This window comes from Cercospora kikuchii (genome assembly GCF_019650295.1).
Source record: "Cercospora kikuchii DNA, contig_00001, whole genome shotgun sequence".
Taxonomy (NCBI): domain Eukaryota; kingdom Fungi; phylum Ascomycota; class Dothideomycetes; order Mycosphaerellales; family Mycosphaerellaceae; genus Cercospora; species Cercospora kikuchii.
Genome location: NW_025408582.1, coordinates 4546991 through 4560630, shown reverse-complemented (window position 1 = coordinate 4560630; position 13640 = coordinate 4546991). Strand labels below are relative to the sequence as shown.

At 52.4% G+C, this 13640-nt stretch overlaps 6 protein-coding genes across 6 annotated transcripts; 4 read left to right on the top strand and 2 right to left on the bottom strand.

The window, feature by feature from the left end:
* Positions 1-668: 668 nt before the first annotated feature.
* CKM354_000178500 (uncharacterized protein) lies at positions 669-2902 on the top strand (the record flags this gene model as incomplete). The annotated part of the gene is made up of 5 exons (XM_044796918.1): positions 669-2140; positions 2205-2496; positions 2638-2689; positions 2745-2819; positions 2874-2902. The coding sequence occupies 5 exons, from the start codon at positions 669-671 to the stop codon at positions 2900-2902; spliced, it is 1920 nt and encodes a 639-aa protein (XP_044652853.1).
* A 525-nt stretch (positions 2903-3427) lies between these two features.
* Positions 3428-4315, top strand: CKM354_000178400 (uncharacterized protein; the record flags this gene model as incomplete). The annotated part of the gene is made up of 1 exon (XM_044796917.1): positions 3428-4315. One exon carries the CDS (start codon positions 3428-3430, stop codon positions 4313-4315), a length of 888 nt encoding a protein of 295 aa, XP_044652852.1.
* A 251-nt stretch (positions 4316-4566) lies between these two features.
* CKM354_000178300 (uncharacterized protein) lies at positions 4567-7020 on the bottom strand (the record flags this gene model as incomplete). The annotated part of the gene is made up of 2 exons (XM_044796916.1): positions 4567-6512; positions 6570-7020. The coding sequence occupies 2 exons, from the start codon at positions 7018-7020 to the stop codon at positions 4567-4569; spliced, it is 2397 nt and encodes a 798-aa protein (XP_044652851.1).
* Positions 7021-7718: 698 nt separating this feature from the next.
* On the top strand, positions 7719-8965 carry CKM354_000178200 (uncharacterized protein; the record flags this gene model as incomplete). Its single annotated transcript, XM_044796915.1, has 5 exons — positions 7719-7781; positions 7841-8085; positions 8135-8279; positions 8341-8611; positions 8685-8965. The coding sequence occupies 5 exons, from the start codon at positions 7719-7721 to the stop codon at positions 8963-8965; spliced, it is 1005 nt and encodes a 334-aa protein (XP_044652850.1).
* A 288-nt stretch (positions 8966-9253) lies between these two features.
* On the bottom strand, positions 9254-10051 carry CKM354_000178100 (uncharacterized protein; the record flags this gene model as incomplete). The annotated part of the gene is made up of 1 exon (XM_044796914.1): positions 9254-10051. The coding sequence occupies one exon, from the start codon at positions 10049-10051 to the stop codon at positions 9254-9256; it is 798 nt and encodes a 265-aa protein (XP_044652849.1).
* A 553-nt stretch (positions 10052-10604) lies between these two features.
* CKM354_000178000 (uncharacterized protein) lies at positions 10605-12001 on the top strand (the record flags this gene model as incomplete). The annotated part of the gene is made up of 2 exons (XM_044796913.1): positions 10605-11339; positions 11396-12001. The coding sequence occupies 2 exons, from the start codon at positions 10605-10607 to the stop codon at positions 11999-12001; spliced, it is 1341 nt and encodes a 446-aa protein (XP_044652848.1).
* Positions 12002-13640: the final 1639 nt, after the last annotated feature.

Sequence of the window (13640 nt, the reverse complement as noted above, 5' to 3'; positions counted from 1 at the left end):
GACATGCAAGACGCACGACTTCTTACCGCTTTTCATACCATCACATACTCAAGTAACAAAGCGCCGGTGTCAGCACCGTGGAATTTTGTGTACGGTACACTCCATAACATGAGCAGAAATTTCAAGGTCGGTCCCAGCATCGTGTGCACTGTGCAACCTGCGAAAAGTATGATACTTGACTTAGTGATCTGGGAAACTTTAGCAGATGGAAGAGGAACTTTAAAGGGCTGAACCATGTATCGCCTTGGACCTTGGTTATGCAGTTTGTTCTCAACCATACTAGACTGCTTGTACTCACGATGCGTGCAGACACTGTACGAACTGGTGCAGTTCATTCTTTCATGTCCTTCTACACAGAGACGCATGGGTGAGGGCTTCGAATCTTCGAAACAACATACGAAATTAAGTTACGAATTAGCATTTCCATCCCTGCATATTGGAGAGAGCGTGCGTGGGCGAACAGACCACCGAGTTGCTGCAACAGGCACAGTGGCAGACAATCGAGCAAGAAAGCTTCGGTTGAACCACTGTCTGACTACTTTCTGTGTGCCCTGGCAGTAGCGATTACTTGCGGGTGACTTCTCTGGCACGCGATCAGGGCAGACCGGCCACATGAACCATCCTTCGACTTCAATGCTGCACATCCACCAGCAATCGCAGTAGTGATTATGCTGAGCAAATCCGCTCTCCTAACATTGGCTGTGCCTACTTTCGCTGCCATCCACGAACAGCTCTCAACATTGCCGTACGGATGGAAGAAAAGCTCGCAGTCGGTTCCCGATAACAGCACTATCCACCTGCAAATCGCTCTGTCGTACTCAAACCTCGATCAGCTCGAATCTACTTTGAAGGAGGTTTCTGATCCTGGAAGTCCACAGTACGGCCAATACCTCGACCTCGAAGATATCAACAAGCTTTTCGCTCCATCGAAAGAGTCCGCTGAAGTCGTAACAGGTTGGCTTGAAAAAAATGGGGCAACTTCCATCACCTCGGACGGACATACGGTTTGCTTTGATACCACGATCGAATTAGCGAACGAAATGCTTTCCGCCAACTTCCAGCTTTATACGGACGATTTTGAGGACAAATTGCGCACTGCGCAGTACTCCCTGCCGGATGACCTGATTCCATATATTGACTTTGTGTCTCCAACCACTTACTTCGGTGGCCCGAAAGCCCACGGACAAGCTGATCGTCAAGAACCATCCACGAATGATGATGGATGGGCAGAGTCTTGCCTCAGACTCTTCACGGTGCCGATGCGAGACAACCAGACAGATGACATGGCCCTGTTGACTCCAACTTGCCTGCAAAAGCTCTACAACATTGGCAATTACCAAGCTGATCCCCATTCCGGAAGCAATATCGGCTTTGGAAACTTCCTCAACCAGTCGGCAAGCTACTCAGATCTTGAGCAATTTGAGAGTCTCTTCAGCATCGCGCCTCAGAACTTTACAGTGACCCTGCTCAACGGTGCCATCGACAACCAAGATCCAGAAGTCGCGCTTCCACGTGAAGCAAACTTGGATATCCAGAGCATTGTGAGTCTCGCAGACGGCCTTCCCATCGATTCGTACAACGTTCGTGGTCTACCACCTTTCATTCCGGATCTTTTGTTGCCGAATATTTCCAAGAATACGAATGAGCCGTATCTCCAATTCTACACACATCTTCTGTCACTGCCTAACTCAGAATTACCCTGGGTCATCACAAGCAGCTATGGTGATCACGAAAATACTGTCCCCAAGTACTACGCAAAGCGTGTCTGCAACATGATTGGCATGCTGGGTCTCCGCGGACGTACCGTCCTTCATTCTACTGGAGATGAGGGTGTCGGTGCGGTGTGCCTCGCGAACGGCAATGATGGGGCTGCAGAATTCACTCCGCAGTTTCCTACAACCTGTCCGTATGTCACCGCCGTTGGTGGCACGAACTTCTTCGAGAATATAGAAGCGTGGAACTCCAGTGGTGGAGGTTTCAGCGACTATTTCCCAACACCTTGGTACCAGGAAGATGCCGTATACACCTACCTTGACAAAGGTATCAACTCTGAGGCTAAGATTTATTACTCATCGAACGAATATGCGAATTTCGCTGGTCGTGGCATCCCAGATATTGCGGGCCACAGCTTTTCTCCGCTGTAAGACTCCACCCTCTTGCAATATCGATGCAAGTATCTCTTCGCGCTGATGTCCTGCGTTTAGTTTTCCTCGCGTTCTCAACGGTACCGTCAGACCGGGTGCTGGAACTTCCGCCGCTGCCCCTCAAGTGGCCGCAATTTTCGCCCTCTTGAACGACGCTCGCTTCCAGGCTGGCCTGCCTGCAATTGGGTTTGCGAATCCATGGTTATACGCCAACGCTAGAAACAGCCTTGTCGATGTCATCCGTGGCGGCTCCATAGGCTGCAGTGGCATCAACCTCCAAACCGGTCAGCCGGTCCCTGGAGCAGGAATTATTCCCTATGCGAGCTGGGATGCTACTGTTGGTTGGGATCCGGTAAGCAAACGCGCGTTTTATTGTTAAGTTGATCATTCTTCGGGCGGGTTGGAGAGCTTGCGGTCGGCAGTATCCCATTTGACAATGAATCAATCGGTGGGACAGATTGTTGAGATAAGTCGCTTCTAACGATTGGTCTAGGTGACCGGGCTTGGGTATCCCGATTTCCAGAAGATGAAAAGCATTGCATTAGGTCGGTAGATCTGGAGCAATGCTATTTCTAACCCATCACAAACTCTGCTTTTCAGCAGAGGTGCTTCGATCACCGAGTATTCGGTCGAAAATGGACCAGGTCGACTGTCACGTCAACCTCGAAAATGCAGGTATGTTCGAGAACCAGGGACATGCTCGAGCACTCCCTAACATGGTAAAACCAGAATCAGGAGCTGAAATTTCTGCAATTTAGAGGAGGTTGCAAGAACGCATGCAAGCAGAGAGATCTCTTTGCAACGAGCATTAAGCACTGCGTGCGAGCGTCTCTGGTGCTTCAGCGAGACTCTGTGCCATCAGAAGTCTTTGTTGCTGTTTGTGCATGTTTGCCTTTCGCGTCTTCCCTCGCACGAACGTACCTCCCTTCTTCCTTCGTTGTTTCTGCCACAACCTGTGTGTGAACAGCGAACTTCTTCTCACTTCAGCACTTTTGAGTGCCTTTTTCAATGAAGAGGTATACAAGCATCAGAAAGATCGTGTATATATGCAGGTGGTAAGAGCGCCATTGAGATTTGCAATGGCAACTTAGCTCTATCGCTCTTTCCAAAGAAAAGTGAAGCGTTTGGCACATGCATGCCAAGCCGCAGCTTGAACCACCGGACAAGAACTCATTCACTCTCCAGCCACTTCAATCCACGCTCGGTCAGCAACTGGATTTTTAACGCAACAGCATCATTGGCTTTCAGTCTCATCAACCTGTCAATATAGCCGCAGCACGAACATGAACCTCGACAACAAGACCATCATGGACTCCCCTCTCGAGTCTCAAAGCGCGGACTCGAACGTGGCTGTGGGCGCAGCCACCACAGCCAGCACTGTCCTCGATACTGCAGTCGACAACAGCAAGTCCGGCACCCAAGAGGCGCCAGCAGAATCGAGACTGAAAGGCTTCATGCGCCTCCCAGCAGAGATCCGCCTCCAAATCTACGAAGACCTCTTCACTCCTTCTCCTGGTATTATCGCGAAATGCCATCCCGCAGAGCAGACTTGCCGCTTGACTCCTGCCAAAATCTCCACAGACCTCGCCAACACCACGCCGTCGACCGCCATCTCCACCCGCCGCATCTACGGGTGCCACTGCGACCATTGCAAATTCAGCAGTGCCCCCCTCCTCGTAAACCACCAAATTCGCTCTGAGGCAACGCCAGTCCTCGAGTCCACATTCCAATTCGGCCTCAACCTCAAGATGGAATGGTGGCAATTTACCTGGGCCAAATTCGATCTTGAATCAACGGGTCTTTGGGGCCTGAAGGATGACTACACGCAAAACGTCCCAAAGTTCGTGAAAGTCTGTGTCATCCATTTCGACTACTTCGAGCCAGAAAGCATCCTTGAAATGGATAGCATGCGTCAAGTCGCCAGGGATTTGGCGTTTCTCCATCACTTGGCGGATCAGGTCAAGTTTGTGGTGGAAGTGCACATTGCGCTTGCGTTCGAGGAGAGACAGGCGGGTTGGTCGGAAGCCGTTAGTGAGAAGAGCGAGGCAAGCGAGCAGTTTGTTGCTGAGCAGGAGACCAAGGCGCAGGAAATGAAGGCCGAGTTGATCGAGGGGTTGATGGAGGAATTCGATCTGAAGGACAAGAAGTTCAGGATGTTGGATGAGGAGTGATTGGGCTTACGAGGAGGCCGAGCCGGTACTGACGTTGGCTATTGGAATTGACCTGGAGGCATGTTTCGAAGAGATCGAGGACTTGATCACAGTCAGCGCGGTCTGACTTGAGGAATTGTATATTGCGAGGCTGCACTTGAACTGCGCAGTGGCGCGATACGACAGGGACAGACACATCCTGTGCGCGTCCAGAAAACGAGTTCTCGCAGCAGAGAACTAGTAATACAAATCTCCTTGTACTGAAACTGTTCCTACACCGCCTCACCATCAATCCTTTGCGCAGTATCGTCGGGATCTGGAATAGGCAATTCTCCTTCCTCCCCATTTGTCCCCGTAGTCCCCACCGTACCTCTCGTGCCTCTCCTCCTAAACCCATTCATCCTGCTCCTTGACCTCGAAAAACCAAAAACGCCACTCGCCTCGCTAAAGCCACTCCTAGAACCTCGTCGTGCCCGCAAAGCGCTCAAATAGTCTAACCCATCATACAAGTCTCCCGTAAGCACTTCATCGACGTCGTCCATTTCATCCAAGATCTCCTGTGGAGGGTCTGCGTCGAATACGGCTTGCAAGTCTCCATGCGCTCCGAAACGCTCCCACATGCTGAGCCAGGTGTGTTTGCGAGGAGGGGAGAGGAAACGGGCGCGTTTCCAGAGATAGCGGCGTTCGTACCAGGATATCAGCAAGAGGATCGGTGCGTTCAGCACGCGGACTGCTGTGATGTTGACTTTGTGAAACCATCGTGGTGTGAGGACGAACTTGAGCGGGAGCAGCGTCATGAATGCGAGGACATTTGTTGGTGGACGATAAGCGAAAAGCGAATCTGATTTGACGCCTTCGAATGTGAGAACAGCACGTCGAAATTGAATCTCGGCTGTAGCGTTTCTGGACAAGCTGTTGTAAGTATTCGAAAGCATGGCCACAAGGATCGTCAAGAAAAGCGTGTTGCCTAGGAAAGCGAATGTGATCATCAGCAAAGGTCCCAGGAACCAGTGCATCTCGACACTGCGTTGAATGCCGGTCCCATCCAGACCAAACCAAATCCAGAGCATCCATTTCGAGATAGTGAGGACAGTATGAGTGAGGAAACCCTCTTGCGTTTCGGACAACCACCACATTGCGAGGATGAAGCCGCCGAAGCACCAACAGGCAATAACTGTTAAGAAGGTGAAGTCGGACATCATGGCTCGCAAGGAGATGAAGAGCATGTTCTCCGGCATCAAGCAGAACGCTAATCGCGGAAGGAGGACGGGCGCTGCCATAGCGAGAATATCTTCTGCCAGCCAGCCAATCGTGGGATCGTTCTGCACTAGGCCGTGCATGCGCGTGCAGAAATAGACGCTGAATATGAGCACGAATGTGATGTCGAGGAAAGACCAGAGATTTTCAGTATGCACTGTCCAGCCGTGCTCGCATATTGAAGCCAACTCGTCCAAGTTCCAGCCAATGGCGTAGATGATGAAGACCAGTTCCATTTTGGTGAATTGGGTATGTTGTCGTCCGAATGTCCGTGACTTGCTGAGCATTGTCGCGACATAGAGAACAAGTAATATAACGAACTGGCACCCTTCGATGATGTTTCTCGTCCGAGGGACTATCAGCCGGTACTGATTTAGGATAGGCGCCCTTCGCGGATCGTACAGTGTGATTCCGCGGTTCTTGTAATGGTCTGGGATGATGTCGATGAACGAGGTAGGAGTGTAGATGATCCGCCCGCGATACACATTCTCCACGATCTTCTGGCATGCCGAAGCGCTCAGAAAGCTCTTGGCTTCTGAGACGATGGCAACTTCCAATGCAGTCAGCATTCGCTGGTATTCGGGTCTCGCCAAATGCCATCTTATTGTCCAGTGCAGTTCTGTGCGATGCTCACGAGCAACTTCCCGAGGTGCGTTCTGAAATGGCTCGAAGCCTGCAACCAAGACATTGGCTAGTGTCAAAAGACCCATTCTGCCTTCATGATCTTCGTCGAAACGCCGTAATATTCGAGCTGCTACGAGCTCGCATAGATGCGCTCTGGTGACGTTGACGGTGTTGTGGTGCGCCTGATACGACTGTTCGCGTAAGAATTGAACTCGATTCACCAATAAGCAGAATACCACCGAGACATCGTCCGGGTCGTAAAGATGGTCTACTAGTGGCCGGACCACGGCGACGTTCATTCTGGGACTCTTCAGCTGCTCGCTGCTATATGGATCGTCTACGTACAGCTACGTCAGCTACATGCAGGAGGAATGAGAGAACAGCGGAAGCCTACCTATGCTGGCGATGACGAGCCGTCTGATCTTATGTATCGTTGTATAAACAGGCAGTGAACTGTGTGGGTTCGGTGCTCTGGGATCATCGTTCTTTCGTGGGGGATAACATCCATCATCATCTGCCTCTTCGTGATCGCCCAGTAGTGTCTCTTGCTCCTCTCTTCTTCTCGCTATCCGCAATGCCTCTTGCATGTTCTTGGCACTTCCACCTTTGAATGTGTTTCGCTTGGGCATTCCAGGTCGCGGTCGCGGCTGCGGGCTCTCCATCCGGATGTGAGCGGAGCTCGCACGATCTCCATCGTCGTCGCCATCGTGGTCGGAGTGGTGGGTGCCAGCATCTGAAGGCTCAGGCTCTGCAGTTTGATATTCGGGTTCGAGGAAGGTCGTCCTGGCTGGTGACGCGCTTGGCTGCTCTGCCGTCTGCGGCGACGGGAGCGCGTCGCGATCCATGTTGGGCAGTGGGCTACAGGTCAGTGACCTAGATGAGGCAGTGCCATCAATGAAGGACGAGGTAGTCGGTCAATGGGCCACAAAGCACATTTTCGGTGATGAGACAGAAGGCGGGGTGGAGGGCGGCAGCTTGCTTGGATGAGGTTTGCATGATGATGCGAGGCAGCATCTCGGCGACGAAGCCTGCTGCTGTTCCATTGTGGCGCTTGCTTCTTCTCACACACCTCGCCGCCCGAACTTCTTGCCCATGTCGGCAGATCTGATCCTCTTATCTGTCCCGCGCATCCGACGCACGATATCAGCCGACCAGACCGGGGAGCTGGAAGAGCTTCGGAGGGAGCAAGTGCTACTGCGGACCTGACCCCGCCAAGTCCTCTTCTGTCCAGCACCCATCATCATGTTCGAGACGTGCTGTCTTGTTCGCAGTAGCTGACTTCAATGGTCTTCCTGCAAGAGTACATTGACGAGCATGGAGCTTGAACGATGGAGTGTCGCTCATACTCGAGATCCCCACCACGACTTCATGTTACGAATGGAGGAGGCATCCTTCTCGCATGGACGGGACTTCAGGCTGTGACTGCCTCATGTCAGTAGTAAATACAGGTCACTGCTCCTGCATCATCGATCAGAGAATGTTGTTTCCATGTCATTTCCTTGATCATAACACTTCATCATAACAACACGATACACGAGCAATCATGGCACACTTGGATTCAAGCTCGTGGCCCAGCTACGCTGAGATTGATCCCGAGTACAAAAAGGTCAGTCATGACCATACACTGAACTGAGCTACTGTCTGTAACACTGAGAGTGTCAACAGTTCCTCGAGACTGCTACCCCCAGCTCTCCACTTCCGTCAGATCCTTCCCAGCACCTACGCGTGCGAGTGACGATGGCGATGATGCAGCACAAAGCCCGGCTTCAGCAAATCGATAGGACCGGCGTGGCGCAAGAGAAGCATTGGATCACAGCTAAGGATGGCCATCTTATCCCAGCTGTATTGTACAAGCCGAGTACGCCGACTTCCGGACCTTTGGCTGTCCTCTTTCATGGAGGAGGGTTCGTGTAGGCGAGCTAGTGTTCCTTCTTCGAAAAGGTGGCTAACGTATAGCAGAGTGGGCGACCCGGAGATGGAAGCACCTGCAGCAGTGACTCTCGTTCAGCACCACAACGCCACTGTCATCAGCGTCGGCTATCGCCTGGCACCAGAGAATCCATACCCTCAGGCAGTCAACGATGGCTTGGATGCGTTGATATGGGTATCAAATTCCGAATATTTCCATGTTTGATGCCGCTCATTAATCCGTGCGCTCTCCGCAGGCCGTGCGCAAGGCGTCCTCCCTCGGGGCTGATCTCAAAAAAGGCTTCCTCCTTGGTGGGTCCTCAGCAGGAGGCAATATCGCTGCGGTTCTTTCCCACATGGCGCGCGACACGAAGGCCTCGCCGCCTCTGACAGCCATCTGGCTCAATTGTCCCCTCACCGTCGGTTTTGAAGCCGTGCCAGAAGCGCTCAAAAAAGACTATCATTCCCTGGAACAGAACGCAGATGCTCCAGGAATGTTCAACAAGGAAGGCCTGGTGACAGCGTACTGTAAGTCCAGAATGAAGGTTCCCCTTTGTCAACCTGCGGGTGTGAACGAGCCGTTTCTGACGTTCTTCAACAGCCTTCTACAAACCAAACCAGTCATCACAACTATTCAGTCCACTGCTCTGGGAGTCGGGTCATCAGGGTCTGCCGAAGACGCAATTGCATGTGTACGGGCTCGACCCGCTGCGCGACGACTCGTTGCTCTATGCTCGGGAGTTGGCTAAAGCGGGTGTCGACACGCGTGTGGATGTCTATCCAGGTGTGCCACATGGGTTCGACTTCGATGCACCGCAATTGCAGCAAGCGGCAAAGTTCAGAGAGGATCGGCAGAAGGCATTTCAGTGGCTTCTGGGATGAGCGCCTGGAAAGTCGGAAGATTGGCATGGTGTAGTCCAGAGCGAACCAACAAACGACAGTAATAGCCAGGCTTACAGGACACAACGGCGACAGGTATTCGGGTGTTCATAACATTTGTCTTTTGCGCTCTCCCTCACTGTCCAGGAGACGAAGCTGAGTCGCCGCAAGACGCGAACTCCACGCTTGCCTTGTGAGCGCCCGAGTCCAGAGTCGCCTGCTGTGCATGGCGAGTTTGAGTGATGTGCGAGACCTGTTCGACGATATTCCTCAATCTTCATAAGACTGTCATCACTTGGCACCCCTGCCTCTGCCCACGCCTCTCGCGATGCCGCTGCCCCTCGTTCCGCCAACACCCCCTCGCCCTGTGCTTGCACCTCTAGCAATACCACTTCCACGAGCCCGTCCCGCGGCAGCAGTGCCTCTACCAGCAGCACCTCCCCTCCCGGCACCCGCGTTCGCCCCTCTCCCTCGTGGGTTGAACTGCCCTGGCCTACTCATACTCCCCGGCACAGAGCTGAATTTGCTACTACTTGCTGCACTCTTCTTGATCGTACTCGGTTCGGGATTCTCCACGAAGCCACTTGTATCACTCGTCATAAACGTCGCCTCTATATCACCTTCCCTTCTTCCCGTGCCAGCACCCTGTCCAGCAGCATCCAGACGAAACGGCGAGTCATCCAATGGATTATAATCGCCCTTGTGTCGCGTATAACTTTGCGGAATCGGAGCTTCGGGAAAGTCCACGCAGAAAGCAGTCATGTTCATGCCGTAAAGGAAAGCACCGAAGTTTTCGTTGAAACGGCTGATACTGTCGTTGAGGAGTTGTAGGTGCATCATGTTGGCTTCTAGATCGGCCATAGCGTCCGAGAGCTCGCCAAAGGATGATTCGAGTGTCGAAAGTGGGTGGGAATCCGTGCCGAGGTTGGAGCCTGCGGTAGGTGTTGATTGGGAAGCTCGGAGAGAGGTGCGAGATGGTGGACGGAGGGGTGTCGTGGGTCGTGAAGGAATTGCGCCGGATCGCGTGCGAGAATGCGACGCGGAGCGCTGGCGCGTGTCATCAGTTCCAGGAGTAGCGGTGGTGGCCATGATGGTGATGGAAAAGATCCGGGATGGATCAATGGCGCGGTGAGCGTTGCGACGCGTGTTGGAGTGTGGGAAGACGTGTTGTTTGGTGGGAGGGGCTTGGCGAGGGGTCCGGTCCGGATTGCGATCAGCGTCATTGCTCTGCTCGTACAAGGAACGAACGAGGATGTGCTGACTGAGAAGTGAATTGGAGCTGTCCATTTTCGATATTTTCATCCTCCATCCACCTTCCGTCCTCCCGTCCCTCTCCATGTCCTCTGCGCTCCGCCGCCCTGTCGTCCTCCGCCATTCTTGTCGATACTCCGTCGTCTCCGCGCCCACGCGCTCATTCATTACTCAACGCGGGTCCCACACTTCATCTTACGCATGCAAACTAACGACACAGCCGCCTACATCCTCGTCGCCTAAGCATAGCGCGGTCAGTTTGACGAATCTCGCCGTCGCTGGCATCATCTCTGTTGGAGTTGCATATATCGGCATACAATACTCGCAACCATCATCTTCAGCTACACCAGTATCGGACGAGGCCCCAAGCGCGGGATCCATCGACCCAGACATGGCGCCGTACGGAGATGCGCCCGGAAGACCCGGAAATCTGACGGCCGAACAAGAGACGAAGCTCAAAGAGATGTGGATTGCCCTCTCTGACATTGCGGGAATTGAGCACGCGACCAACGGCACAACGCCCGCCCCACCAAGGACGTCCACAGAAGTCAAGCCAGAGGTAGAGGATACCAAGAAAAAATCGAGATTCTCCTCATGGCGCAGCAGCAAGAAGGACAAGGCGGATGAGGCAGAGGGTGTGACCAACGACAAGCACGGCCAGACCAAGGAGTACGAGCAGGCGCTTAAATCTCTCGCGCCCGAGCAGATCCGCGCTGCGTTATGGTCCTTCTCCAAACACGATGACCCCGACGCGCTTCTTCTCCGTTTCCTGCGAGCTCGTAAATGGGACGTCCAGGCAGCTCTGATCATGCTCATCTCGACCATGCACTGGCGTCTCGTGGAAATGCATGTGGATGACGACATCATGATCAAGGGTGAAGGGCATGCTTTGCGCGAGAGCCAAAGCTCAAATGCTGCCGAAAAGAAGGAGGGAGAGGATTTCCTGGCGCAGCTGAGAATGGGCAAGAGCTTCTTGCACGGGACTGATAAAGACGGCAGACCGTGCTGTTACGTGAGGGTCCGGCTGCATCGCCAGGGTGAGCAGAGCGAGAAGAGTCTGGAGAGATATACCGTGTACACGATAGAGACTGCGCGGATGTTGCTCCGACCCCCAGTCGACACGGCGGTAAGTGCAGTGGGCCTAATGCATAGAGGTGCACAGCTAACGTAGATTCGCGGCAGACCATCGTTTTCGACATGACAGACTTCTCCATGGCCAACATGGACTATACTCCTGTGAAATTCATGATCAAGTGCTTCGAAGCGAATTATCCAGAATCTCTCGGCAGCGTGGTCGTGTACAAATCCCCTTGGATCTTCCAAGGCATCTGGAAGATCATCCGCGGCTGGCTCGATCCCGTCGTGGCGTCCAAAGTCCACTTCGCCTCAAACGTCAACGAACTTGAAGAATTTATCCCCAGAGACCGCATTATGAAAGAACTTGGCGGCGATGAAGACTACACTTACAGCTACCCGGAGCCTCAACCTAATGAAGACACCCAGATTCAAGACACTGCCTCGCGTGACAAGCTACTTGCCGAAAGACAGGAACTGGTGAAATCTTACGAACAGGAGACACAGGCGTGGATACATAATGAAGATAAAGGCGAAGGTCGACCACGGATAGCACAACGTCTTGCGGAAAATTATTGGAAATTGGATCCATTCCTGCGAGCGAGGAGCATGTACGATCGCTCTGGAGTCCTGCAGCCGGGCGGGAAAATCGACTTCTACCCTAGTAAAGCGGTGCCTGCGGGTACTAGTGGTGGTGACGATGATGTGGATTAGGTGTGCGGAAGGCGACTAATGATGATGGGATGAGTGACTGCAGGTTGGAGGCGGGTTTTGACTTGGATATACCCCCCTGGTTGTGATGTTGAGATGCCTGAGCAAAGAACAGAATTAAGGTATTGGTAGAGTGCCGATGAAAGATGTTCATTCGCGCTGACTCGCATCTGAGAAGAAGCTGATTCGTCGTTCACCGCATTGGAGATAGGCGTGCGGTAAAATGATTGTACAGCCTCAAAAAGATCAAACATTCAACCTCGCTTTCCGTTTTTCTGCTAAGAAGCCATATGACATTGTGTGCTACCTGCTGCCAGAATGAGTTGTAAAAAGCAAAAGCAATCATCTTCAGCCAGAGAGCGTGAGCGACCGAATATTCTACTTTTTGGACGAACCCATCAGCTTCGTCGTTGGAAAGCATCTGGTCCCCGATCAAGCAATTCAATGGAAAGCTGATGACTTACTGAGTGGGTCACCTAGCCGGAGACAATCGCTAAGAAGTTATTCCATCGGGCCATATTTCAAGTCCGGATCACGATCGCGAGAGAACCAAAACTAGAGGGAAAAGATTGAAGGCACCGACATAATTCTGGCCGTTATTTGAATTTCAAAGATCCACTGCGACCCAATGGAACAACCCGAGCAAAAGGCAAAAAGCAATCGCACTGCAACGCGGTGAGATCATCCACGGAGACGTCAAAGACAGAGAACCAAATTGTCTTCGATCAGCGCCACGGACCGATGACATCGGGCATCAGCATTTCCTGACGACTTACCGACTGCACCAATTCGCTCAGGACGATCGTTACGAGCTCCAGCGTCTAGATCATACATGAAAGCTGAATAAGAGATCGGGAACGACAAGATTTGTAGGTATAAAGATATGATCGAACTCGTGGTTTCTTCGGACATGTTGGCAACTGCGAAGAAAGGGACAAAGGTAAAAGGCAAAAACAATCAATCGCCAGCGAAAGGGAAGTATGCGCATTCCAAGGAAAGCAGAACAGGCTTCTGTTCAGTATCCAAGGCACTCTGTTTTCGAGCGTCAGAAAGTCTGACGACTTACCGACTGCACCAATTCGCTGAGGACGATCGTTGCAAACCATGTGACAAGATCAAATATCAAATCTGAACCATGACCAGGACGTATTCAAAAGGAAGGTACTCGTAGCAAAAAGCTGGTCCGCTGCATGGAAGGGTTTTCCAAATGCAGGACGGGAGAAACACAAGACAAAAACAATTGCCCTGCAACGAATGCGGATGGGACAGGGTAAACAAAAGATGAAGCCGAACACGGCTTCTATCCTGTTTCGGCTGCAGTCCATAGCCGAGCGGCAGACAGTCTGCCGACTTAACGATTGCACCATATCGCTGAGGACGATCGTTGATGTTGGAGGTTGACAGGTCGGCTGTATTGGTTGCCTGCTTGACGACGTGGAACCAGCTCTTGGATTGCGCCTCACGAGCCACATCTCTAACGAATTGCGAGTGGAAATGATGGCTGTGGAAGACTGAACGGGTGCCCAGTCGACTAAAGATTTAGTGAAGTGACATGGTACCATTTGATACGCTCAAGTGCTGCCATACAGGTATCGATATTTCTCAAGCCAATGTTACCCTCAAGCGAGTGATGTCTTTCCCA